At 41.3% G+C, this 27,387-nt stretch overlaps 1 protein-coding gene across 4 annotated transcripts in view; it reads left to right on the top strand.

Moving 5' to 3' along the window:
* HIVEP2 (HIVEP zinc finger 2) overlaps positions 1-24,852 on the top strand; it is a 202,410-nt gene extending 177,558 nt beyond the window's left edge. For all 4 annotated transcript variants that reach the window (XM_054024450.1, XM_054024449.1, XM_054024451.1 and 1 more), the window contains 6 exons: positions 997-6,594; positions 7,428-7,582; positions 12,355-12,530; positions 15,539-15,640; positions 16,230-17,137; positions 22,261-24,852. In XM_054024450.1, coding sequence (XP_053880425.1) covers positions 1,207-6,594; positions 7,428-7,582; positions 12,355-12,530; positions 15,539-15,640; positions 16,230-17,137; positions 22,261-23,073 — 7,542 coding nt within the window. In that variant the 5' untranslated portion in view covers positions 997-1,206 and the 3' untranslated portion in view covers positions 23,074-24,852. The remainder of the gene's footprint in view (positions 1-996; positions 6,595-7,427; positions 7,583-12,354; positions 12,531-15,538; positions 15,641-16,229; positions 17,138-22,260) is intronic.
* The last annotated feature ends 2,535 nt before the right edge of the window (positions 24,853-27,387 follow it).

Genomic DNA, 27,387 nt, shown 5'->3' on the forward strand with positions numbered 1-27,387 from the left:
GAAGTCCAGTGGCACCTTAAAGACTAACTGATTTTTGGGGGCATAAGCTTTCATGGATTAAAAACCCACTTCTTCAGATGCATGGAGTGAAAATTACAGATACAGGCATAAATATATATTGGCACATGAAGAGAAGGGAGTTACCTTACAAATGGAGAACCAATGTTGAAGGCCAATTTAGTCAGGGTGGATGTAGTCTACTCCCAGTAATTGATGAGAAGGTGTCAATACCGAGAGAGGGAAAATTGCTTTTGTAGTGAACCAGCGACTCCCAGTCCTTATTCAAGCCCAAATTGATGGTGTTAAGTTTGCAAATGAATTGTAGCTCAGCAGTTTCTCTTCAAAGTCTGTTTTTGAAGTTTTTTTGTTGAAGTATGGCTACTTTTAAATCTGTTATTGAGTGTTTTCCTACTGACTTTTGTATGTTACCATTCCTGATGTCTGATTTGTGTCCATTTATCCTTTTACGTAGAGAGTCTCATAAAGGACTCATTTTCAAAACTGCATAGTAATTCTGGGGGTCTCAATTTTTGAGTGCCCATCTTGAGCCATCTTAAAGGGGCCTGATTGGAAAAAATTAGGTGTTCAGAACTTTCTGAAAATCAAGCCAATTTCAAAAAGTTTCATAATTGGACACCCCAAAATGAGGCATGTAAAGTTATTAATCGTTTTAAAAAAATTAGGCCCTGGTTTCTAGTCCTAGTTCTTTCACTGACTTGGTATGTGACCTTCAGTTATCTTCTTAACCTGTTCATTCTCTGTCCACACATTCTCTGTTCCCGCTTCTGTCCATGGGTTTTGTAAAGCTTAATTTATGTTAGTAAAGTCCCTTAATAAGCTTGGAAGAAAGGTACAATACAAATGCAAATTACTACAATATTATTACATTTTCGTATTCATCACTCTTCCTTTTGAGACTTGTGAAGCAAATTAAATTGCTCATGTGGTGATTACCCACTTGTATTAATCTGCATGTTTTTATTTTCTTCTCTTCAGGTAGCTGCATTTTTGTGGAAGGGATGAAAAGAACTTTGCTATAGTAGATCAACAAATATCTCTTTGCCTCATTCTGCATCTCAACACTTACAATGGAAAATGTTCAAATGCCATACCAACTCCTTGCAAATGCATGATAAACTTTTTGGGAAAGTTCCTGCCATAAACAGAATTGTCTGATAATTATATTAGCATACACACTCAAATCTAATGCCTATAGACTACTGTGTGGAAAGTTCAAAAGAGAAAGAGAAGTCTGTGAACTTGCAAAGGCTCTGGAAAAATGGGAGCAACAAAACTTTAAAAAGCACAGCATTGGACACACTCCATGTGTCTGCACAGCTTTCAGGTGAACTAGCACTTAAGACCTTGTGTAACAAAATGGACTCTGGGGACACAGCTATAGGGCAAAAAGCTACCTCAAGGTCTGGAGAAACTGCTAAAGTACCAACTAGATGGAGGCAAGAACATTCAGCTGTTATTAAGATGAGCGCTTTTGGCAATCAAGAAATACAGAGGCAACCAGAAACAGATCATGAGCAAGTCGGAAACACAGCATCAGCACAACTTTTTAGTTCTGGGAAACTCGGCTCATCGAGTGAAGCTGGGCAGCAGGTCACCGAGAAGCAATATCCACAGCATCGGCCAAGTCCCTACTCATGTCAACATTCACTTTCTTTTCCCCAGCATTCATTGCCACAAGGGTTCTTGCACAACATAAAGCCACATCAGAGCTTGGAAGGCCACACATGGCAGTTTCCTGGCCACTTGCAATCAGTTGCCTCAGAGGACATATTTCCTTTTCACTTGCACGGCCATAGTGGAGGTTTCTCTAGAAAGAAGATTTCAAGTTTGAACCCTGCTTATAGCCAATATTCTCAGAAATCGATAGAACAATCAGAAGACGCTCACAAGAAAGAGCACAAACCCAAAAAGCCTGGCAAATATATTTGTCCTTACTGTAGCAGGGCTTGTGCCAAACCTAGCGTACTTAAAAAACATATTAGGTCCCACACTGGGGAACGGCCATACCCTTGTGTTCCTTGTGGTTTCTCTTTTAAGACAAAGAGCAATTTATACAAGCACAGGAAATCACATGCCCATGCAATTAAAGCAGGATTGGTACCTTTCACAGAGTCAGCGGTATCTAAATTGGACCTAGATGCCAGTTTTATTGATGTGGAAGCAGAAATACATTCAGATGGTGAGCAGAGCACAGACACAGAGGATGAGACCTCATTGCTTGTGGAAAGTTCTGACAAACTGAGCCCAGTCCCACAGATGCCACTGGACATTGCTAGCAGAAGTAACTTTCACTCGTCCATCGATGAATCATTGGGAGGCCCAATGAAAGTGCCCATTTTGATTATTCCTAAAAGTGGGATTCAGTTACCCAGTGAGAGTTCCCAGTACATTGGATCTGACATGTTACAAAACCCATCCTTAAGTACTAAATCTGATGACTCTCATACAGTTAAACAGCGACTTGCACTAAGACTGTCAGAGAAAAAAGGGCAAGACTCTGAGCAGTCACTAAATCTTTTGAGCCCACATAGCAAAGGAAGCACTGATTCTGGTTACTTTTCCCGCTCAGAAAGTGCAGAGCAACAAATAAGCCCTCCAAATACTAATGCAAAGTCTTATGAAGAAATAATCTTTGGGAAATTCTATCGGATTAGTCAAAGGACAGCACTAACAGTAGCAACAGCCAATCAGGAACACAATTTAATGGGTAAAATGGGCAGAGTGGAGCAGCCACTACCTCTGGTGAACACCAGATTAGACATCAAGATGCTTGAAGAACATATTTCTCATCTAACTCCAAATAAAGAAGCACTCATTGATCCCAGTAAACTGAGCACTATTACATCTACCCAACTCCTCAGTAGTAGCAATACAGAGTCCAAACAATCCCAGACTACAACATCATCCATCAAAAATGAACTGAACCTTTACCCAGTAAGTCAGCAGGGTGACACACCTGGACTTTTAGAGCCTCCAGTAGATGCTTCTCCACTTATTAGAAGTAACTCCATGCCAACATCTTCTGCAACCAATTTAAGTGTCCCCTCATCTTTGAGAGGAAGCCATTCCTTTGATGAGAGAATGACTGGTTCAGATGATGTATTTTATCCTGGGACAGTTGGAATATCCCATCAGAGGATGTTAAGAAGACAAGCTGCCTTTGAGCTGCCCTCAGTGCAGGAGGGGCACTCAGATCCAGACTACCATGGGAGGACAGGAAAAAATATCCTTGTGGCTTCCAGCAGGTCAACAGGTGGTGAAAAAGGGTCATCCTTCAAGGAGAAGAAATTGACTGCAGGGGAGAGAACCTTCTATGACTATGATGCTTGTGGAAAGCACTACAGAAAATGGGAAGAATTTGAAACTCAAAAGCTGAACTACCGAGACTTGCCATGCTCGGGTGGGATAAAACAAGCAGGGGAGTACTTCGTTGATTCATTTGGACAATCACAGCCAGTGCCGTCTGTATACGGAACCACATTCGAAAACAGAAAACGCAGAAAAGAGAAGAGTGTTGGGGATGAGGAGGATGTTCCCATGCTTTGCAGCAGTGGTACTGGCACCCCAGTGGGGATGCTGCCTTCAGATTTTGATCCCAAACCCCAAATTCAGGAAGGGCAAAGAAGCGCATGGGATAATGCTGCCCATTGTCACGCAGAGCGTTTTGAAATCTGTAGACCTCACTTGCAGTCTGGAAGCCCATCAGCTTCATTAGAAGAGTCACCTTTAACTGCAGAACCAGAAAAGACAGCAGAGTCACTGAACAGAAAACCCCCTGGAAATGTCATCTCTGTCATTCAGCATACAAACTCAGTGAGCAGGCCAAACTCATTTGAAAGGTCTGAGTCTACAGAACATATTGCTTGCCTGCAGGATAAAACCTACTCATTGTCTGAAACCTGTGAGAGCGAGATTGCTGAGTCCCCAATGAGCCCAGAGCGGGCTCAGCAAACAGAAAATGCTGATAGTGTGAATAAACTGTCTCCATCCCAACAGCCACAGCCATACCATATGCAGCCCAGACTGGTTCGCCAGCATAACATACAAGTACCTGAGATCCGTGTTACAGAGGAACCAGATAAACCTGAGAAAGATAAAGAAGTTCAGACTAAAGAGCAGGAAAGACCTGCTGAAGAATTCCAGTGGCCGCAAAGAAGTGAAACTCTTTCTCAACTCCCAGCAGAAAAATTACCGCCCAAAAAGAAACGCTTACGGCTTGCTGACATGGAGCACTCCTCTGGGGAGTCCAGCTTTGAATCCACCGGCACAAGCCTCTCTCGCAGCCCTAGCCAAGAAAGTAATTTGTCCCATAGTTCGAGTTTTTCAATGTCCTTTGAAAGAGAAGAAAATACCAAGTTCATCATGCCTTCCAAACACGATGAGTTTGGAAAACAGTCCGAGTTTTTAACTGTTCCAGCTGGTGCTTACTCACTTTCCGTCCCTGGGCATCACCATCAGAAGGAAATGAGACGTTGCTCGTCTGAACAGATGCCTTGTCCGCATGCTGCCGAAATCCCAGAGATCCGAAGTAAATCCTTTGATTATGGGAATCTGTCTCATGCTTCAGCAGCCGGGGCACCTTCTGCAGGATTATCTCCATCACGAGAAAGGAAGAAATGCTTTCTGGTCCGTCAGGCTTCTTTTAGTGGGTTCCCAGAGATTCCCCAGACTGATCAAAGTGTGGAACCAGGTATAAAGCAAGAGCAGATGGAACACATACACGCTGGTCTTCGCTCTTCCCAAGTTGCTTGGCATCATTCTCCCACCTCTGTGCTTCAGCCCCTTCAGTCAGATGACTCTGGAAAGCAGGCTATTGGTTCTGGTGCACAGCTTGCCCAGCAACACGCCATCCTTACCGACAGTCAGGACATTTTAAGGAATCCCTTGATTCAACAAGCGCCTTATATTTCAACCAAATATCCAGCAGAGCAACAGCACCTATTTGCACATCAAGAAAAGGTTCCATTCCCCCCCATTCCCAAGGCCTTGTTTCAGTTTCCGTATCCTGCTGTCAGTATGGTTCCCTTACCGGCTCAGCAGCCTGTCTTATGGCAGTCATGTCCAGAACCTTTACAGAGAAACTTGCCACATCATTTTGTACAGCAGTTACAAAAAGCGTATGTCAAACAACCTTTCCAAACAGAAATTCTTCCTAGTTATCACCTGGAGCACGCTCAAGAGCATATTGGAAAGAAACCGGCTGAATACATGCATGCGAAAGAGCAAACGTACCCACGTTACTCAGGAACATCTGGGCAATATTCGAAAAATGTTAAGTACCTGCCAGACCCTAGTATTAAGTCAGCAGATACCTCCTCTGAGCAGCATCTACAGACAGGTTTTGACTCCCCGAATGATGGATCTATACAGTCTTTACCAGGAACAGTTGTTCCTGTCAGGATTCAGACCCATGTGCCATCCTATGGTAGTGTCATGTATACAAGCATTTCCCAGATCCTTGCACAGAACAACAGCCCTGCTATTGTCATTTGCAAAGTGGATGAGACAGTTTCTCAAAGAACATTATCAACAAATGCAGCCATGCAAGGACTAGGATTTAACATAGCCCAGATGTTAGGTCAGAATGGTGGATTAGAAAAATATCCTCTGTGGAAAGTACCACAGACTTTACCACTTGGGTTGGAATCCTCAATCCCATTGTGTCTGACATCCAGTTCTGACACTGCCTCTACCCTGGGAGGAAGCAAACGAATGCTTTCACCAGCAAGCAGCTTGGAGCTTTTTATGGAGACTAAGCAGCAGAAAAGAGTCAAAGAAGAAAAAATGTATGGACAGATTGTTGAGGAGCTAAGTGCAGTAGAGTTGACTAATTCAGATATAAAGAAGGATTTTTCCAGACCGCAAAAGCCTCAGCTAGTTAGGCAGAGCTGTGCTACTGAGCCAAAGGAAAGTGTGCAGTCCATGTCATCCTCTTCACCATCATCGTCCTCATCATCTCAAGACTTCCCCTCTGCCAGCATACCAACAGCTGACCCTTTTCTGAGCAGGGAAAAGCTTTCAAGTTTTGATTCAGCATCACCAGGGCACAAGTCGAGTGGCCCTTCTGAAGGAAGAGAGTCACCAGAAGAATTGGATGTGGATGAAACAGCATCAGATATGAGCATGAGCCCACAGAGGTCTTCACTGCCATCAGGAGAAATTCAGACAGAAGACCAACTACGACAGCAGAAATTGCCTCCTGGTATGTTGGTCCAGATGGCATCCAATCCAAATGGGAAAGCAGCACGCTCAACCATCCTCCTAACAGATGGAGCAGATTTTCAGCAGATCTTTCAGTTCCCTAGTCTACGCACTACTACTACTGTGAGCTGGTGTTTCTTAAACTATACCAAGCCCAATTACATTCAACAAGCAACCCTCAAATCTTCAGTTTATGCTTCATGGTGCATTAGTTCATGTAACCCAAACCCATCAGGGTTAAATACAAAGACTACTCTAGCACTTCTAAGGTCCAAGCAGAAAAACACCGCAGAAATTTATTCTTTGGCTGCTATGCATAGACCTGGAGCTGGTAAACTGACCTCATCAAGTGCATGGAAACAGTTTGCTCAGGTAAACAATAAGTTAAAAAAACCCTTTTATCTAGACATCACACCAAACTGAAAATTGAAATAAATTATGATGCATAAATCAACGTAAGGATAATGAAAAGCTGACATTTGACAGTTGCAATTCTCAATAATAAGTAGAAATTGTATCTATTATAGCTTTTCTAATGTTTTGAAAATGCATCATCCCTGAAAGGTTAAATAAAGGTTCAAAGCAAAATGTGAATGTAATATGTCCTGTTTAAGCCTATATGATTATCCTATGTACCTCTTTATCACTTTTTAAACTATCCACATTGGAAACTCAAAAGGTACAACATACTCTGGGTGAGCATTCTAGGGCCATGGCTCTTGACCCCTGTTCTTCGCCTGCGTGCTCTGACAGCTGATTCAGAGTATGACTTTGGTGACAATGGAAGATGCTAGAAGAGCAGGACATTTGAGGGCTTTATTTCACAGGGTCATTTAGTTTTTACTCCCGCCTTTTTCTAGTAACAAACATTGACATTAATGGGAGTGACCTGAAAAAAGACTGAATGGCAACTGAATAAGGACCTCCAGATTTGGTCCCAAGCGATCAGCATACCACAGCCATGATTGGCCAGCATGATGTGGTGATGCTTTTGCTGTATCACCAGATAACGCTCCTTTAAAATGTGCCTGTTATGCCCCTCCGCCATCTCTCACCAGACGTAAAGGGACAAATTAATTGGCTTCATAGAATTGCATCCAAACTCAGAGCTGAATTCAGCCCAGAATGTTTAAACTACTTGAAATGAAGTGTGCATTTATTCTGGGTTCCAGACTGTAATAACACTCATTGACTTTGTTCCACAGATGAAACACGAACCATTCTTCTTGTTTGGCAGCAAACTTGAAAGGAAAGTAGTGGGGAATATTACAAAAGAAAGAGTAAAAGGAGAAAGTCATGGAGATAAAGACATTGCGTCCAAACAGACTGAGCCAGTACGAATTAAAATCTTTGAAGGAGGGTAAGAAAATGCAACTGGAAATATCAAACCTAGCCTGTCATTTCAGAGTAAACAGATTTGAACTTGAATGTAGATGAATTAGGGAAATTAACAGCCTTCTGGGCTCATGCCATGTTTTGTAGCTCCCCATGCATCCTTTCTCCTGTTTATATGTCAGTCATGCAACAAGATAGTAGGAAACACAGTAAAGCCTGTGTACTTACTTCCAGCTCTGCTTTGCCATTAGCCAAGGGTGCTGGAACAATTCGTACAGTGGGGGTGCTGAAAGCCATTGAACCAAACTGTAAAACCTGTATATGATGGAAACCACTTCAAGCCAGGAGATGCAGCACCACCCCCAACACCCCTAGTTCCAGCACCTATGCCATTAGTACAACTATACTTTCTATATACATAGAAAGCATTACTGAATTGTCATTTCTCTTATTTGGGACAAAAAAGAGGATAGATAGCTAATATTTTGATTTCCAGGCAATCTTCTTGTGTTCATTGGACTCCTGGCAGACATCTTTCTGTTATTAAATGCTGTATTGTGCACCAGCCTTAACAAAGAAGCTATGCATTCTTATTCTTATTCCTGGAATATTTTAGTCTTTTACTGAATGTTGACTTTCAGGTACAAAATTTTAGTTGGTAATAAAATCCATGGTATCCGTGTTTAGACGTAAGAACAATCAAATTAAAAACATAGTTTAATCTACTGCTGGCTGTAATAGCAATGTGCTATTGTTCAATTGATTCAAAACAAATAAATCACAAATAGCTGAGGAAAAAACAGACCTAATAGTCCGTTGATGTAATTTTTAGGCATTAGCTTATTATGATAGGCATATTAATGGTTTGTCCATTACAGTGTATTCTCAGTACATGCATCAGAATTTTATTTGTATTATGAAAATCTGAAATGATGGTGTTTGTATGTTGGTAGTGGTGAATGTCCAGGTATACAGCTGGGTGGTACTTTTCATACATGTCAGGCCCTGCAGCAGTGTCTCAGAATAACTAACCAGTCAGGACAGGGTCACAAGGCATTCAGCAATCCATTTAGTCTTCTGTCATTTTTCAACATTTTCAGCATCCCTCTCATTAAAAGGCTTGTGGATGTGTGGGGGCAGTCTCAATCAAATAAACTTTGATATTTCTCTATAACCTGTAGCAAAAAGGGGGCATACCCTGCGTCTCTCTTCGAAGACTGAGAATGTCATCTCTGAGATTGTTCCAGGGCCTGACAACCCAGGAATCCCTGATCCTGGGTGTTCCCTGTGGTAGTGCGTTGTGCTACTAACCAAAAACCAGTAAACTGGCTACAAAAGAGACTTTTCAGTGACCCAAATTCAGAGGTGAGTCTAAGTTTACAAGACGTATAAAGTGCTATTATTTAGACTCTCACCCACTTACAAGTGTGTATCTCACACACCTGCCTGTACATATCATCTCTGAATTTGGATCACCCAAGGGATTCCAAATTGATGTAGTCTGTATGCTAGTGGTCAGAAGAGTGTAGCTCAGCAAGAAAAGCAACTAACAGGAGGCTCTGAAAGATGTTCGTTTAAGCAGTCTACCCTATATTGTACCTGAAACTTTTTGCACCTTTGTCAGGAAATTTGATGTGTTAATTACACCATCTTAGACTTCCTTACATACTGATAAGGTCTAAGGGAGTATGAGCATAAATGTGTCTAAGTGACTGTAAAGGGATATAACTTACATCATCTTACATATCACCTATGGATTTGTCCTGATATAGATCAGGTATCTTGAGACAGTTGTAGTACGCAAGAAAGAAGTTAGGTGCCTCGCTGTGTACATTTATTGCTGGGCTTTAATAATCTATGTAGACAGGCTGTATGTCTCTCTAGCTTATGGGGTTTCCCCAATAGAGATCTCTTACCTGCGTAGCAACAGTGTGGAGGATGGTGATTCTGTTGTGTTAATGCATCTTTCTTATAGATCCATTTCAGAAGGCTATCATTTTACGTAACAGTGGCATTGTTTGCAGAAGGGTAGATTCATTCCTTTCACTAGCTTGTGGTGTTTTTTTTTTTTTAACAGATCTAATATTCTCTACATGTCATCACTTAGCATTAGTTCATCATTGTTTTTAAGAGATTCATCATTTCGTCCGTCTTTTGTTTTATTTAATCCACAGAGGGTAGTATGAAATAAGAGCAATTCTTTTGTGCAGGCTTAGTCTTTGCGCTTTGCCTATGCAGGTTTCCTCACAGTTATCATTCTAAAAGCATTATTACCACTGGCAGGTAGCTTGATTCAAATGATATTTGAATAGCAAAATCTACTTTCCCTCACCTACGACTACAGAAACCTGGGAGGATTGGAAGTGATATTTCTCAAGGAAACTCAACAATTTTAAATTTCATTCGCTTGTATGCTACATCCTACAATACATTTCAGTCAATTACTTACAGTTTACACGGAAGGCAGGGTGGGGAGGGGTTGGAAAAAACCTTCCATCTCTTCAGACACCATGCAGTTTAATGACATGTGCTGGATTGCAACTAGAGTTCATGTAGGGTTACCATATTTAAAAAATAAAAAAGAGGACACTCCACGGGGCCCTGGTCACGCCCCTTTCCCACCCTGGCCCCGCCCCAACTCCGCCCCTTCCCCAAAGTCCCTGCCCTAACTCTGCCCCCTCCCCTGAGCGCCCCGCATTCCCCCTCCTCCCTCCCAGCCACGTGGAAAGGGCTGCCTGAGCGCTACCGGCTTCACGGTTTGCCGGGCAGCCCCCAGACCCTGCGCCCCCGGCCGGCGCTTCTCCAGCCATGGACCCTGCGCCCCCGGAGCCCGGGAGGGGAAGTGCCCAGCCGGCGGCGCAGGGTCCGGAGGCACGGGGGCTGCCCTAAGCCAGTAGCGCTCGGGCAGCTCGGCTCTTAAACAGAGCCAAAGAGTCAGGGGAGGAGCACAGCAGCCGCGGGAGGGAAAGTGCCCAACCGGCGGTATTTTTCCCCGGACATGTTCGGCTTTTTGGCAGTTCCTCCTGGACGGGGGTTTGATTACCAAAAAGCCGGACATGTCCGGGAAAAAACAGACGTATGGTATCCCTACTTCATGGCTTGTTTATTTTGTTCTTTTACACTGGTGATGAGATCAAATTAGAAACCCAAAATAAAATGGCAGTTTCGAGTGGAACTGCATGACTCAGGGGCTTTGTGTTGAGCCTTTTAACTCCTCTGCACTGAGTTCAAATCCAGCCCAGATCAATAATGACCACACTTGTCGTGTGATGACCATGTGGTGGCAAAGGTGAAATGAGTAGAGAAGGGGGAACAATAGGAGGAATACAGAATAGAATGTGATGTGGTTGGAATAATGAGGCAGAAAGTAGAGCCTAGCATCTGAGTTTCGAATGGACTTGAGAGGGGTGATATTGCTGGCCAGAAAGGAGATGGGGACAACAGTGCACAAGTAGCAAGACAAAGAGGGCCTGAACAAGAGCCTTGGGAATCTGAACAGAACAAAAAAGCTGAATCTTTGAAATGTTCTGTAAAGACTTGAGCACAGCCTAGATATGTGAGTGTAGAGAAAGGACTAGTACGAGATGATGCCCAGATTATGGCAGGATGGCAGTCCTATCCCTGGTGACTGCGAAATGGGAGGGAGAGGAGAAGGATTAGTGTTGATGGAGAGAGATTAAAAGCAGCAGCTTTTAATGTGAATTTTAGATGCCTAACTTCAGGTGCCCAAATGTGAAAATTGGGTCCACATATTGGTGGATAAGAGGACAGAGATGAGTAGAGAAGAATATTTTATATATGTACTGGATATTAGTCTCAGTGCCTTGAGTAGGAGATGCAGCTTCGCATATGAATCACAAAGTTTGTCTGAGAAAAAATTGATTTTTTTAAATTTCAGCCCTATCACCTTAAAATGCCATATACTCCTCTAGAATCCTCTTCAATGTTAGAAGCATCTTCCACGTGGTGCCTTCATTTTTAAGTGCCAGCTACCACTGTAGAGAATAGTTTGTGAGTTGAGCCGCCCTAGTGCCTGCTGATTTCAATGGGAGTTGTGTGTATTCTGAACTTCTCAGGAAAGGAGCAGCAGAAGGGGGTTAGGTACATTATTCTTTAGCAGCTGTACTTCCTGTAGAACTCTTAATGTGACATTTTTTCCTGGGGCAGAATGTCCATCCTAGGCCTATGCATCACTTAAATTCCACTTCAACCCTCAAAGTAGCCCTTGTGCAGGCCCTCTGCACAGCAGTGAACTGGACCCTTCCTATCCTCTATTTCAGTATTAATTCTTCATCAAGATAGTTAACGAAATATGCATAGGTTTGCATGTCTTATTTATTGTCTAACAGAATGAGACAATGTAAGCCGCTAAATAGACGAGGGAGTGCCTTTAATGCCTTTAATAATGTATCAGCTAAGTATACATATTGGAATGAAATTCCATTTCTTTTCAAGGAAGTAGCTATCTGAATGTGCTCCCCACAGGGTAGCCATATAAACCCATATTCTGGGTTGTTCTCTTGTGTACTCCAATCAGATGTGAGCCGCTGGTTTCAAGTTGTTAAACAATAACTAAGACTTGCAAACATATTCAAATTACTGCATTTCCTGAAAAGTAAATACACCCTGGGCCCCAACCTGACAGTGCACCATTTGTAGAACTCCCCCTGACTACAGTGGAAGCTTTGTGCATGTAATGCCTGTAGGATTGGGTCACAGAGGGATATAAAGACACCGTTTGTGTACATGTATGACTTAGAGGCTATATAATTCAAATACAATGCCCTCTTCCAACAGGTACAAATCAAATGAGGATTATGTGTATGTCCGAGGACGTGGGCGAGGAAAATACATTTGTGAAGAATGTGGGATTCGCTGCAAGAAACCAAGCATGCTCAAAAAACATATCCGCACTCATACCGATGTACGGCCTTATGTGTGCAAGTTGTGTAATTTTGCCTTCAAAACTAAAGGTATTCAGCCTTTTCTGCTTGAACCCTTCCCCCTCCCTCCACCAATTCCTTAGTTATTTAACATCCATCATTCCAATCAAAGAGAAAACTTTCATCGGAATAAGATGGTTTTATTTATGAACATGGGACTCCATTAAATATATTTTCCCTCATATCTAAATGATTCAAGGATTTATGTGAGACTGTGAGACTCCTTGCATAACTTAATTTTAAGAGCTGTAGGCTCCTACCAAGCCCATTTGTCTGCAGAGGAAATGTAGTGGCATAAGAACTGCCCTTGCAAATACTACTTTATGCTAAAAATGTTACATGGTGCAAGTTTTAATTGCTGCAATCTAAAATACTCCAGGGGGACTCACGTGTAGTGGCATAATGCAGAAGCAGAGTTTCAGCTGCAGAGGAAAGCATGCCTCCATGGTCTTGTACAGTGGTTCAGTTTCAAGTTTATAAATAATGTACAAATCCACAGACTCCCAGGTGGGCCACTCCATCCACAGTTGCATTAATTATGAATAGGGATGTGATAGCTTATGTTCACATATATTTATCAGCACTGAAAAAAAGCCTCCATTTGTCATCCGGAGGCCATGGATAATGATATTCATTGGAATTAGGATTTGCTTTGAAACGACCTCTTTTTAAAAAAAAATCAATTTCTTTAGCAGCATTTTTCGTGTGTATATAATACATGTGAGTCTCCTCCTCTCCATTTTTAACATCATTTGGATACTGGTAAGCAAAAGGCATATGAGGTCAAATCCCACTCTCTGTGCACAGCGTGAGTAATTGGCCCTGCACTGGGAATATTCATTGTGTAAAAGGGGAAGGAATCCTCCCCCAGGCCACAGAGTGATCGCAGTGCAGCTGCATGGCTGCTACTGCAGATGTAGGGCTGTAGTAGCTTCTTTGGCTCTAGTACCTCTTCTCCTGCCATATGGAATAACTGGTGGTTATGCATAGTAGCAGCTCCACCAACTATATCTCTTCAGTCTCATCCTCTAAAATTTGCTCCGTCTCCATTCAAAACCCCCTGAGTGTGCTGGAATGCAGGGAGTCCCAATGGAGCACAGATTCATATATTCCAAGGACAGAAGGAACCTTTGATCATCTTGTCTGACCTCCTGTATAACACGGGGAGTGGATTTGTGGTGTAAAGGAGTTGTGGAGTCCTTTATGGGGACTGAACATCCACCTCCTTTGCCCTGTGCAATAGACCTGCACTGGCTGTGGCATGAGCCCTTCATATCTGCACAGCGCGTTGACAGAAATTATTCAGAGACTGGTTTTGATGTTGCATGGCAGCCTTTAGGAACTGTGAGACAGGATTCCTGAATATTTCACATTGAAATAAATTGTGTCTGGTGATTAGAGGACAGGACATAGAGCCAAAACTTCTAGATTATGTTCCCTGCTCTGTCATGGAGTCATTATGTGGCTTTGGGGAAGTCATTTAACTTTACTGTGCATCTGTAAAATGGGTATAAAATACTTGTCTCATAGGATTATTATTTATTCACTGATATTAACCTTGTCCACTCACTTCTCTAACATCTGTCTTCATGCCTTCTTCCATGGGGACCTCTACACCTGGACTGATTCATTTTCCTCTTTTTCTTGAAATCATTCCTCAAGACCCACTTTTTCCATAATGCCTGCAAATAATTAGCCAACTAATTCAAGAAAGGTCATGGGGCAGTCAGATCTAGCTGAGGGGCATTTTTAGTGGTTTATTTGTTACTTCAATATAGATATATATAATGCTTATTAAAATATGTGCATATTGGCCCTGGTGTTGCAATCTGCACTATTTTCTACACTGTAATTTTACCACTGGAGAGGGGGAAAGCAACAACCTATTTCAAAACAATGTACATGAACCAGATTAATCATTTTTACAGTGTATCATGTCACTGTATTTCTTCTGAAGGATATGTTGTTGTTGTTGTTGTTATTTCTTATGTATATAACAGTAGTGACCAGAAGCTTGGGACTCTGGTATAGAAGCACTATACAAACACAGATTAAAAAAAAAAACCATTACCTAATAAACTCACTTTCAAAGACCCCAATCCTGCAATAAGCACTGTAAGGGCAGGCTTCTGCCTGTTTGTCCACAAGCAACATCATGCTTGAAATCAGCAGTGGGGCTCCTCGCAGGTACTGCCTGGTCACTCATTGTAGGAATGGGTACTAATTTAAGATAAGAACCTACAAGGAGGTAAAACAGACAAATAGAGGGAGTCGATATTTTTAATCCCTATCTAGTCCCCCGCCTAGCCATTATTGGAATGCATTTTACCTTTGGCATCATGATAGAAATGAGTCTTGAGGAGGGATTTGAGGCAGGCTAGGATTGTGGCTTTAAAGATGAGTTCAGAGAGGATGTTCCATGCATAAGAAGTAACGTGGAAGAAAACATGAAGTTGCATGTGGAAGAAATGAACATGCAGGCAGTTGAGACTGTCATTTCTGGCAGGGAATAGGAAGAGGGGGGTGGTATGATAACAGGTGCTGGAACAATTTGTATAGTGGGGTCGCTGAAAGCCCTTGAATCAAACTGTAAACCCTGTATATGGTGGAAACCACTTCAAGCCAGGGGGGTGTGGTAGCACCCCCAGCACCCCAAGTTCCAGCACTTATATATGTTAATATACAAGAGGAAGATGAATAAGAAGGGATTAGGTTGGAATGGCCTTCAGAGTACTTACAAGAAGTGTTTAATTGGTATCCGTTAGTGATCATTGCCAGTTATCAGCTCTCGGAAATACTGCCACTATTTTGCTGAAGAGAGAGGTTTATATAAGCAGTTTTGGGGAAGATGTAAATTCCCACACTCATTAAATTACACTGGCTGTGATGGGGATTGAGTTTGAATGAATCAGTTCTGCTTGTTTTTTAACCTAAACACCCTTCTATCGATTAGGCGGGGAAAAGGAAAACAAAAACTGACTGGGAGAGATTTCTTCGCTGATGTCAACTAATTAGCATCATCTCTGTACCTTTGATAGGAAATCTGACAAAACATATGAAGTCTAAAGCACACATGAAAAAATGCCTGGAGCTGGGAGTATCAATGACATCTGTGGATGATGCCGAAACTGAAGAAGCAGGTATGTTACAATGAGTTAATTTAGCTGGAGTGGCCTTTATAGTGTGCAGATGACTCGGTACATAGTGGATGACACCGGAGGATAAGTTAAGAATATTTTCGGGGTGGTTTTATTTTAAAAAAAGGTCTTTTGAGTATCTTATTAAAAAACAATAAGCACAGAAATAAATCTGACACATTTATTTAAGGTGAATTCTAATTATTTAATACTACAGCAGCTGAGGCTGGAAAAAAATTCTTACCGTTTAAATGTCTTCTGTGTCAGGTCCAGTTCTAGTCTGTTGGGTATAAATGTTCTGATGTTAATAGTGTCCACAGAGGATGAACTTCACCCTTGTGCAGAGGCATGGAGGATAAGCTTTGGGCTGGCCTTCTCCACAGGGGTGAATTTCACTCAGGTTGATTTTGGGGTTTTATATTATTATGAATATTAAACAGCAGTTTAGTTTCTGTTAAAGACCTGACTGAGCAACCATTCCGCACCGAGAACATCCAGTGACCAAAGGATGTTCTAAGTATGGAATGGGTGCAGGATTGTACCCGAAATGTGTCTCTGTGCATACTTGATGGACTTGCCATGATTATTTCAGAAAACATTGAAGACATGCACCAGGAAGCAGAGAAGAGTAGTATGGCAGGCATATCAAAAGAACACCAGTTTTCTGATGCTGAGGAATCGGATGGGGATGATGGAGATGACAATGACGATGATGAAGAGGATGACGATGACTTTGATGATACCCAGGGAGACTCAACACCAAAAACGAGATCAAGAAGCACCAGCCCCCAACCCCCCAGATTCTCTTCACTGTCAGTGAATGCTGCAGCGGCGTCCTATGGGGCTTCTCCTGACAGTTCCATTTCAATGGGACACTCTTCCCTGATCAGTTATTTGGTTACTTTACCTAGTATTCAGGTTACTCAGCTTATAACACCAAGCGACTCATATGAAGACTCACAAATGACGGAATATCAGAGGTTTTTCCAGAGCAAAAGTACTGATTCAGAGCCTGACAAAGACAGGTTAGACATACCTAGTTGTATGGAGGAGGATTACATGCTTTCATTAGAGCCCACCTCATCTCCGAGGGACTTCTCACCTTCTAGTCGACAGTCCTCACCAGGGTATGATTCTTCGCCATATAGAGATAATTCACCAAAGAGGTATTTAATGCCCAAAGGGGATTTGTCACCCAGAAGGCATTTATCACCAAGGAGGGATATTTCACCCATGAGACACCTTTCCCCAAGGAAGGAAGCTGTGTTGAGAAGAGAGTTATCACCGAGACGGGATGTTTCACCAAGACGTCATTTGTCACCTAGGAGACCAATGTCACCTGGAAAAGATGCATCTGCCAGAAGAGAACTGTCTCCAAGGAGGGAGAGAAGATATATGGCCTCAGTTAGAGCAGCATCACCCAGAAGGGGTCTGTACCATAATCCAGCATTGTCTATGGGTCAATATTTACAGTCTGAATCCGTTCCATTGGGACATGCAGTAAGTATGAAATAATATTTTAATTTTTATTATCAAAGCTAGTGCACTATTTAACTTGTACGGAACTTTTAAAAGAACTTTGTAAACTTGCATGCTGGAATCACTCACCTAAAACTTCTATAGAGGAAGAAAGAAGAGGCTTGGAGCCTCATCAAAAACCTGAGAAAAGAATATTGGAAACTATAGTAGATATGGACCAAGCCACGACTTGGACTCAGCCACTTGCGGTGGCTTGATACAGAACATTACAGACTTGGGGCCTGATCTCCAGCTAGGATAAATCAGTGTAGCTCCTCCACTGACTTCATTTTCAGTGGATTTATACTGATTTACACCACCAGAGCATCTGGCCCCTCATTAGCTATTTTACATGTAAAATGTATTTTACCAAATGATGTATGGTTGCTCCTATTGCTTGGTAATGAGATTCATAGCCTTTCACCTCCGGATTGCCAGCTGGGACTCAGCCCAGACTGGTAGTGAGTATGGCCTTTACACTGCAATGTAATGTACAGAGGTACACCGCTGAAGCACAGGTGAAATAAATAGAAGTACTGAGGTAAATGAGACTCCAAATGGGAGCGGGGAGGTGTCCATATGCACCACATTGCAAGATTAGGGCCTAGAAGTTATCATCTGATGGTAGTGTTTACATCACACAAACCACCATCACAGTTGGCAGTCGCACCAGTGACACAAAGGACTGAGTGGAAACTGAACCATCTTCAAACTTAGAGATGCTTCATCCCAGTTAGTCTATAAGAATGTTGGTGGGACAGTGGGAGTAAAATTTGCACTGCCAGTCCCCATGCTGTACCTGCTCTGTGAATGGCTTTCTAAAGCTGTCAGTTCAGTACCTTTCACAAGCCCTACCATTCGCAAAGCTCCCAGGTGTTACAATAATATAAGTAAGAATAAATAATATTTTTCACAAATCTATTTTACTCTGTGATTTAAGGAATCACTTCATTTTTGTTTAGGGTGCTTCTTTTGGTCACAAGTTTTCATGTTGCCTTTGCCGTCTTGCTGAAATTTTATTTGGAATGCTGCTTTCATCCACACATGTTGGTTCAATATGGGCAATCAGTGACACAACTGTAGATCCCTTCCTGGGACAGTCTGGCAGTGCTTTCCTCATCTTCCATCATCTGTCTTGTTTGTTCACTACAATTATGATTCTTCCCTGGGAACGACAAGAATTGAACTGTGGACTCATAAGAGTAGCAATTTCTAAACTTTGGAATTGATTCCCTTGTGCACTTTAGCGCTCCCACAGACATGAACATAGAAAAAGGACACGCAAATCATTTTTACTGGCAAAGAAAAGGATAAATAGTTATTCATTTAGCAGTCATAATATCTTGGCATTGAATGAATATTGTATGAGACCCCACAGCTGATGTTGTTATACTGTGAACAGAGAGCTGTTAAGTCCCTTGAATGACTAAATATCCTGTATATGAGACACTTCCATTGGCATACATATTCCTGGAGGTGTAATAAAACTGGTGAAAGGGGATGTGACAAACTTCCCCATGGGCAACATGACAATTCTTGCTATTATAGTTACGCTGTGCATTCTGTGCCTAATCCTGCAAGGTGCTTAACACATTCTGAGAGGTGCTTAGCACCATCAGTTTGCTCTTTCAGAAAGTGCTCTGCACCTTGCAAGACTGGCTCCTGAGACCTCAGCATTTCTGAGATAATGTCAGACCCATTTCAATCAAATACATATCATTCATGTTGTAATGAATGGCGGTAATTCACTCTCATATCTCTTGTTTATTTCCTTCATATTTTTGGATCTAAGCCTAGACAGGACATCAGTATGACTGGGCTAATTTTAAAACTCTTTAATCTAGTGGAGAAAGTCATGGCAAGAACCAATGGCTGAAATCTGAAGCCAGACAATTTCAGATTAGAAATTAGGCAGAAATTGTTAACAGTAGGTTCTTTAGCCACTGGAACAAACTACCAAGGGAAATGGTGGATTTTCCATCTCTTGATGTCTTCAGATAAAGACGGGATGCCATTCTGGAAGATATGCTTTAGCCAAACACAATTTATTGGGCTTAATAGGGGTAACTAGGTAAAATGTAATGGCCTGTGATGTACAGGAGGTCAAACAAAATAATCTGATGGTCCCTTCTGACTTTAAGATCCGTGAACCTAAAATCACACACTTCTGAATATTTTTTAATCTATTCTTATTCCAAATAACACCTGAAATGACTATAACTGAAAATATTAGAGGGGGGGAATGGACTATTTTTCACTTTCAGGATCTGGTAATTATAACTTAATTAACAATTTTGCCACTGACTCTGAAACCAGAGGAAAATCCTGTTCACTCCTGCATAGCTGTGCTGGCTCCACAATCCTAATAGGAATGAAAAAGTGTAATATATATATATATATATATATATATATATATATATATATATATATATATATATATATATATATATATATATATAGTCTGTAAAACAAGCCAAATTCTGAATACACAGAGTTATCAGATCAGTTGAGTAAGAAGGGGGTAACTTTGTCTGCTCTGCATTGACGTTAAAACTCCCATGGCACTTTTTATATAAGTAAGGATTTGTTCTAGTTTCCTTGGCCAAAAATGTTCTTTCCCCATTGTTCTACTGGGCTTTGACTGGCTGCCACCCTCCATTTCAGATTGGCTGCATTTTGGTGGTTCTTTATATATACTTTAAAGTGCCTTGGATTAAAGCACTATATATCTATGAATTATTATTTCTATATGAAATTTAAAAACCTTAGAAAGGCAATTCTTTTTATAGGGCCTACAAAAAAGAAAAGATTTTTATGTGCCTTCTGCTGGTTGTACAATAGCAGTTAACTCACAAAACACTAACTTCAAAGTAGGTTTGACACTACTGTGAAGTTGGTGCACAAGTTAAATTGCTATCTATCTTGTACTATAAAGGCACAACCCTGCATTAGGGGGTGTTGGGGCTGTGCTGTGGTGGGATCCTTGGAGCATACACTGCTGTGTCAGCTCGGTTGACCTTTAAAGAGGTTCAATATCAGATCTGCTGGCCAGTTGGGAGCCCTTTCCCTTCCTTCCCCTTTTGAGGGGGTTAGTACCACTAGTACTGGGCAGGAGTTGAGTGACCCAGAAGGGCTGGGAAGCTGTAGTAGAGGCAAGATTCACATAGAACAAGATGCATGCACACAACTCAGGTACAATGTAAGGCATTGCCGCTGATGTCTAGCAATTTCATTTCTGAAGAGATGTCTGTGCATAATTGAGGGCACCCCCTTATTTCATCTTTCGTTTTAATTTCATCCTAAATGCAGATAGGCCTGAACCAAATCCCAGCCTGTACTCTCCCAGACTTTGGAGGTTAGAGGAATTCAGACTGTGAACTTGCATTGGAATTTTTCAGCTGGACCTTGTTTCTATAATGGTTCAAACCAGAACCCTGCATTTGAACACCCATGAGTTTTAGGAGGTTCAGAATCTGGATCCAGATGTGAATACCTTGACTCAGGGCCCTGTGTAATTCTAAGTACATCTAGGACACTGCAGGCTCTTAAACATTTTAGCAGCTCGTATCATATTAGTAGTTTCCATAGGAGGTGGACAGGCTGTTTGCTGCCCTTTGAAATTGTTGTAGGATACAACATGGAGAAGTTATTGTTTACAGATTCTTAGTCCATTAGGGGTTCTGTGTTCCTAGGTTCATTCTTCTAAGAGTTACTTTACTCTGCAGCCCCTCTGTGTTGCCATTGCTCTGTTTCTATTTTGGTCAAGTCTTTGTCCGATGTGGTCACGTCAGAGACCATGGATTGGGAAACATTTAAGAGGACAGTCAGATTGAGAAACCGTCTGGCAGACCAAAGAAGGAAAACAAATTCAAGCAGCTGTGCTGAGGGACCATGAATTTCTAACACAATGGCAGACTGACACTCTAAAGCTTGTGCACTAGAGAGCACTGAAATAGTTATGTCTTTCTGCACTCTCAGCCTGGTGCTCTGGTAATTCCATTTTATTCCTCAAATTTCTTATCTCATTGGCAGCATAGCGAGCTGCCGCTGTGCTTACCTAGGACAGGGTTTTTTTTATATGGTTTAAATGTCTCATCCTTATATAGGAGAAACTCTGATGTAGATTATTCTCTGAGTTTAACCTATCTCAGGTCATCCCTGATTTATATCGAACATGACAGAGCTGCCGTGCAATGTGAGATTCAGCCATCACGTAGCACAAACACTGAATCTTTCATTGTCCCCTAAACCAGTTTCCCGGTACAGGATCAAATGGTTGGTTAATGCCTTGGGAGTTAGGATTTCCCAGTGAAGTGCTGATGCTTAATGTATTAGCCTTTTGTGGCACAATCTCCAGACTGCCTATACCAGCACTGTGGTTAGCTGCACAGCTCTTGAGTGGTTAATAGTCTTATGATCACTAACCCCTCCACTTTAAAGCAGTGATTAGGATTGTAGTCATTTGATTCCCATGAGAGTCCCTGGAAGCTGTGTGGATAAATCCCACATAACATTATGCAAATGTAGTCCTACTTTTCTACATCACTATTGCTCTAGCCACCAATAAGCAACATGTAATCATCAAATAAAAACCAAATGGGAGAAATTAAGAGACCAAAAAGGGGGCTCCGAGTGGCTCAGGATGTGGTTAGTACGGACTGGAGGTGAGCTTTTCAATTCTGGGTCGCTCTTTCAAGATAAAAACAACAAAGAGTCTGGTGGCACCTTAAAGACTAACAGATTTATTTGGGCATAAGCTTTCGTGAGTAAAAACCTCACTTCTTCGGGGACTTGGTGGAGAAAGACCAAAAGCCAGTATCTTATGATTGCAGAACAGTGGCCTGTGGAAAATCCCTCAATCCCATTCCAAATGGATAAGTGTCTATGTCACAAAACCACCACTTCAATTGGCAATCAATTGGCACCCTTCTTCTTACTATTTCATATTTATATTGGAATAGTGCCCAGAGGACAAAATCATGATTGGGCCACAGGTAGTCATTATTTTACATGCAACGCTTAAGAGAGAAATTGGTAGGTTTGGAGTGATTTTGGAAGCTTCAGGAGTGATTTTGCTGACCATGTTGTTGTTTTTCTGTTTACAGAGAAAAGGGTTGTCTCAGGGTCCTTACTTCAGTGTGTACGGAGAAAAAGGAATTTCGAACCATCATGGGTCTAGCCTGTTCCCTGAGGGTCCTAATGACTATGTCTTCAGTCACCTTCCATTACACTCCCAGCAACAAATCCGAGCACCTATCCCCATGATGCCCATTGGAGGTATCCAAATGGTCCATTCAGTACCTATGGCCCTATCAGATTTATATCCTCCGTCCATCGTGCCCCTGCAGAGGGAGAGCTCTGAGGAAAAGCAAAGAGTAACTTCAGAGACCATTACAAAAGAATCCTATATCATTTCTAAGCACCATGAGAAATGTACCTCTCCTCACATTTTGCACCCAACTGTTCCATCCAATGTATCCTCCTCTCTATTGCTGAAACAAAGCACTTCAGAAGACAGTTTTATAGCTACAGAAAGAGAACAGGAGGAGAACATACAGACTTGTACAAAAGCCATAGCCTCTCTGCGAATCGCCACAGAAGAAGCTGTTCTGCATGGGGCAGAGCAGCCACAGAGGGCTTCTGAGCCTTATCAGAAGCCCTTAGAAAGTGCACATTTTAGCATTAAACACTTTAGTGGATCTGAGCCAGGCCAGGCCTGTGCTTCAACCACCCATCCTGACTTGCACAGTGGTGAAAAGGACAGTTTTGGTACATCACAGACTGCATTAGCTCATTCCACCTTTTATAACAAGAGCGGTGTAGATGTCAGACAGTTAGGCTTCCACAGCAGGAAAGACTCTCCATCAAGCACACCGGAAAGAAAAGATACATCATCTGAGAAGAGCAAACTGCATTGATCTGAGATGCCTGGAGACTTTTACCCATACATTTATCCCTCCACCCCCTTTTTTTCTAGAGGTAGAAGTATTCAACTTTACAGCATGCCTGTCCTAAGTTACAGTAGTTTGCAATTATATATACTTTTGTTATATCAAAAGAATTAGATAAAATGACAAGTCATCATGAGCCTGACCAAAATGAAATTTTGAAATTCTTATTGGGTCTGGTACTTTTAAATTGTACAGATGTTTGTGCCTTTTCTTTACTTTGCTTATATTCTTATAAGCATTTTTTTAGCAGTAATTTGTACATATTTTAGAATTTGTGTATCTGCTTTGTAATAAATGTAATTTCTTTCCTTTTTGGACACTTGGATCTAAATGATGTAAAGCAAAACAGCATCAGTATATATGTGAGGTTGCACTAAAAGCATATTTTTATATGATTAAAATTGAAAAGCTTTTATGTACAGCTCTGATTCTGTAATACTAATATTTATTTACTTTGTTTCATAAATTGTAAATTTTTTTCTTAATGTTGTGGATTGCTTTTCTATGTGAAGCATGGGATTTACTGTTGCGTAATTAGAACAAAAATGTATATTGTAAACAAGATATTTAAACTAGAGTATCTTATCTTATTCTGCACTTATGCATTAGTTTAAAAAAAAGATAAAGGATGTATCAGCCAGTTCTTAACTCTTGTAATTTTTTTGTCTCTTGTTTGCTGGATTGACTATAACTTAAGTGCTGATTGTGATTTTAAATTGATAGTACCGTAAAGCATTAAAGTAAAACAATGTGCTATTGTGACTTTTTTCAAAGCTTTATAAAACAGTTATAAATATATTAAAAGTATTTGGTCTTATGTGAACATGTTGATCTATATATTCTCCTTTTAAAAAAATGGGAAAACATTCCAGCCCATGTAAATATGTACAAGTGCATCACTGGTACAATTATATGTAACACATTTGGACACTAGGGGTTTGATCTGCTCTCATTGAAGTCTATGGAAGTTGTGCCATTGATTTCAGGGAAAGCAGGATCAGGCCATAGGTCAACACATACCTATACTGGAGTGTCTTTACAAACGAGGTGACAAAGCACATCTAAGTCTATAGAACTTGGTTGTCGGCTGGCCCAATGGTTTGGCAAGCAGTGCTGTGCGCTGCATGTGGGAGACCCAAGCTCGGGAGTGACCTTGGGTGTCTCTGCACAAACTGATGGTGTGGAGCTTAGCTGGATTGCAGAGGGGTCACACTTGAGGTCTAGAATGGTGAGAATGGGGGTGCAGGGAGAAAAGAAGATGGACACTTGCTCTCGAACACCACCAGCTGGTCAATCCCCACAGTGATACTGGTTTCAACTTTAGGGGAGACTACCTGTCTTCCCTTCTGACAGGAGGAAGAGCACCACAACTGTAGTCGTCAGCCCTCCTGGCCAGAGGGAGAGCACTACAACTGCGGACATCCGCAGAGTTCAGGGGCAAGGAAGTATTCTTGTTCTTCAAGAATACAGCATCTTTAGGACACCATCTGGACTGGTGTTCAGTCTGTGTGGGGGGACAGTCAGGAGTAACCCCTACTTATACGTTTGAAGGTATGATGGGTTACCACTGCCACCAGCACACACACACACACACACACACACACACACGAAAAAAACCAAGAAAAATATGGGTTATTTTTTGTGCTATTTAGTATATTATAATTCTGTGAAACCAAGTTTGTATATTGAATTACAATACAATTAAGGAGTGTTCTTTAAAAAGAAATAAATATACAGTTATGTGAATGAGATGTCTACTTTTCATGTGTTCTTTGAATTTTCCAAGTTTATCTGTGAAGTTTACTTAGCATGATAGTAAATTATCTGTGCCATCTATTCCTAAACACATGGCTTAGTAGTCAGTAGAAGGGGTTATGTGTGGGTGCAACAGCTGAAAATACGAATCACACTTTGCCCTGCTACCAGTTACCATGAGAGTACATCTTATTTTCCAACAATGAGATGTTGGAACAGGTCCCCAGTTTGCACCAGCTGAGGATCTGCCCCATTATTTCCATTGCAGTGTGTTATTCCAGGTGCTTATGGGAGGCTTACCAAGTTCTATCCATGCTAGGAACTGGCTCATCTAAACCTGAAGAAAGGAGGAGGGTATCTAGTTGGAGCCACGATGCATACAGCATCATGCGCCCATATTAAAAGGAGGAGTCTGTAATAAACATATTTTTAAAAAATCCTATGTGGCAAAAAAGTTGTTACCCTGCTGAGGTGCATTTTACTGTATTAACACATTCAAGAACAAAATGCCCTGCACAATGGACAAATAATCACACGTTTTTTATTAGAATGAAGTCCAGGATTGGCACAATGGTAAATCAGGGCTATTAGCATTTCCAATATAAGACCACCCTCTATTGCTGGATTTATAGCTTGCTTGTTTTAATTCATGTGCAGCTGTGATTTGTCACCCAGCTTCTCAGCCTGGGAGCAATTTTTTTTTTATAACTGTCGATCAAGTATCATTGAAATTACTCAGGATATTTTTTGGTTAAAGTAAAGCAACTCCAGAAATGCGTTCAGATACTTTCTATTTTAATACTGATGATATGTTTTAATGAGTTAATATTTATACGGTGCTTTGAAAAACATAAATCGTTCTACAAGTGCTAAGTATGTAGTAGGAATGGATTATTAGTTTTATGCTTTGAAAAAATATCGAAAAACTAATCTAATGCAGACACTTGGGACAAAATTTTCAAGAGCACCTAAGTGACATAGAATCCTAACTCCAATTTTCAAGAGTGCCCAAGGGGGAGATTCTTCAAAGTTATTTAGGCACCTAAAGATGCAGATGGGCACTTAGTGGGATTTTCCAGCATGCCCAAGCAGGTTACACTCCAAACTCTTATTGATTTTAGGAGGTTGGCTGGCGGAAATTCATACTTACAGATGCACTGTTTCATGCCCTTTTCCTTACCCAGCCTTAGTCACATGGTGTTGGTCCCCTCTGTGTGATTGGGATGGATGGAACCCACTAGAGTAGCTCTGAGATATACATGCTCTTATGTAAAAATACTCCAGAAATTAATAAGGCTGAAAGAAAGAGATTTAATACAGAGAGATTTAATTGGGTAGTATAGAAATTACTCTGAGAAAATATAAAAAATTAATAGGGAATATTTTCTTTTCGTGGCTGTAGTCCACGAAAGCTTATGCTCTAATAAATTTGTTAGTCTCTAAGGTGCCACAAGTACTCCTGTTCTTTTTTCTTTTCCATGGGAGTTTTGAAAAATCCTATAGAATTCTAAAGCAGGGATATAATTGCCTATTGTACTGAAAGGTTATTGATTTCTTATATAATCTATACAACTTTTACATAAGGGCTAAGGGTGAAACAGACCCCTGCCAAGCTCCCTGCCTCCTTTCATCTCAGAGTAGGGTCACCATAGCAGTGTCAGTACCTATTCAACTTTTGTGACAGCAAAGAAAAGGGCAGGATGTGCCCCACATTACTATCTGCACAATCACAACTTTAGTATTACACACTCACTGGGGTAGCTACCATGTCCTGTGCCGTGTTAAATATCTGCACCTTGACATTTCCAATATTAGGACACATTGACAAAATGGATGGGATTTTCAAAATGCCTTAGGCAGACTCAGTCAATGACACTTGTCCTTCTAAGTCATTTAGATGCTTTTGAAAATCCTAATTAATATGATCTGGAGGCTCTAAAGAAAGTCTTCCAAGTAAATCCAGCACATGCAGTGCAAACACCTGCCCACTTTACCATGCATTTAATTCTCACCAAATTTTTGACATTCATGGTTGTAAATCACACACACAGGCACACACAAAAGGCAGCCAAGACCATATGCAATTGAGTGTATTACTGTGACAATACTTGGATGAGCCCTCCATTTCCTGAATTGCAGACTCTATTGCGGGTTTTCTGCATATGTTTTCTGGAAGCCCAATTTAATACTTAAGCGTTAAACAGTTTTGGGCTTTGTGTGCTCTACATCAGCCACCTGAGCTCTAGATTTGGCATGACAGGCAGAATTAGGTATGGAGAGCGGCTTTTTGAATTACTTTGCTTTTGTCCATGTGTCAGACCTACGTGGGCTATGGTGACCTGCTCTATTTACACAGGCTTCTCTTGAGGTATTATATTAAGTGAGGAAGGTTCCTCTTTAGCATTTCTTTCATTTGTGTGTGAGGAGAGAACTCTGTAAGTGTGGCTGTTATTTTTTGTAGCTGGAACAGATTTTTGAAATGTCTTTAAACTTTTGTAAAGGTCTATGATTGTATGATAGGTACAC

This window comes from Malaclemys terrapin, chromosome 3 (assembly GCF_027887155.1).
Source record: "Malaclemys terrapin pileata isolate rMalTer1 chromosome 3, rMalTer1.hap1, whole genome shotgun sequence".
In the NCBI taxonomy this organism is placed as follows: domain Eukaryota; kingdom Metazoa; phylum Chordata; order Testudines; family Emydidae; genus Malaclemys; species Malaclemys terrapin.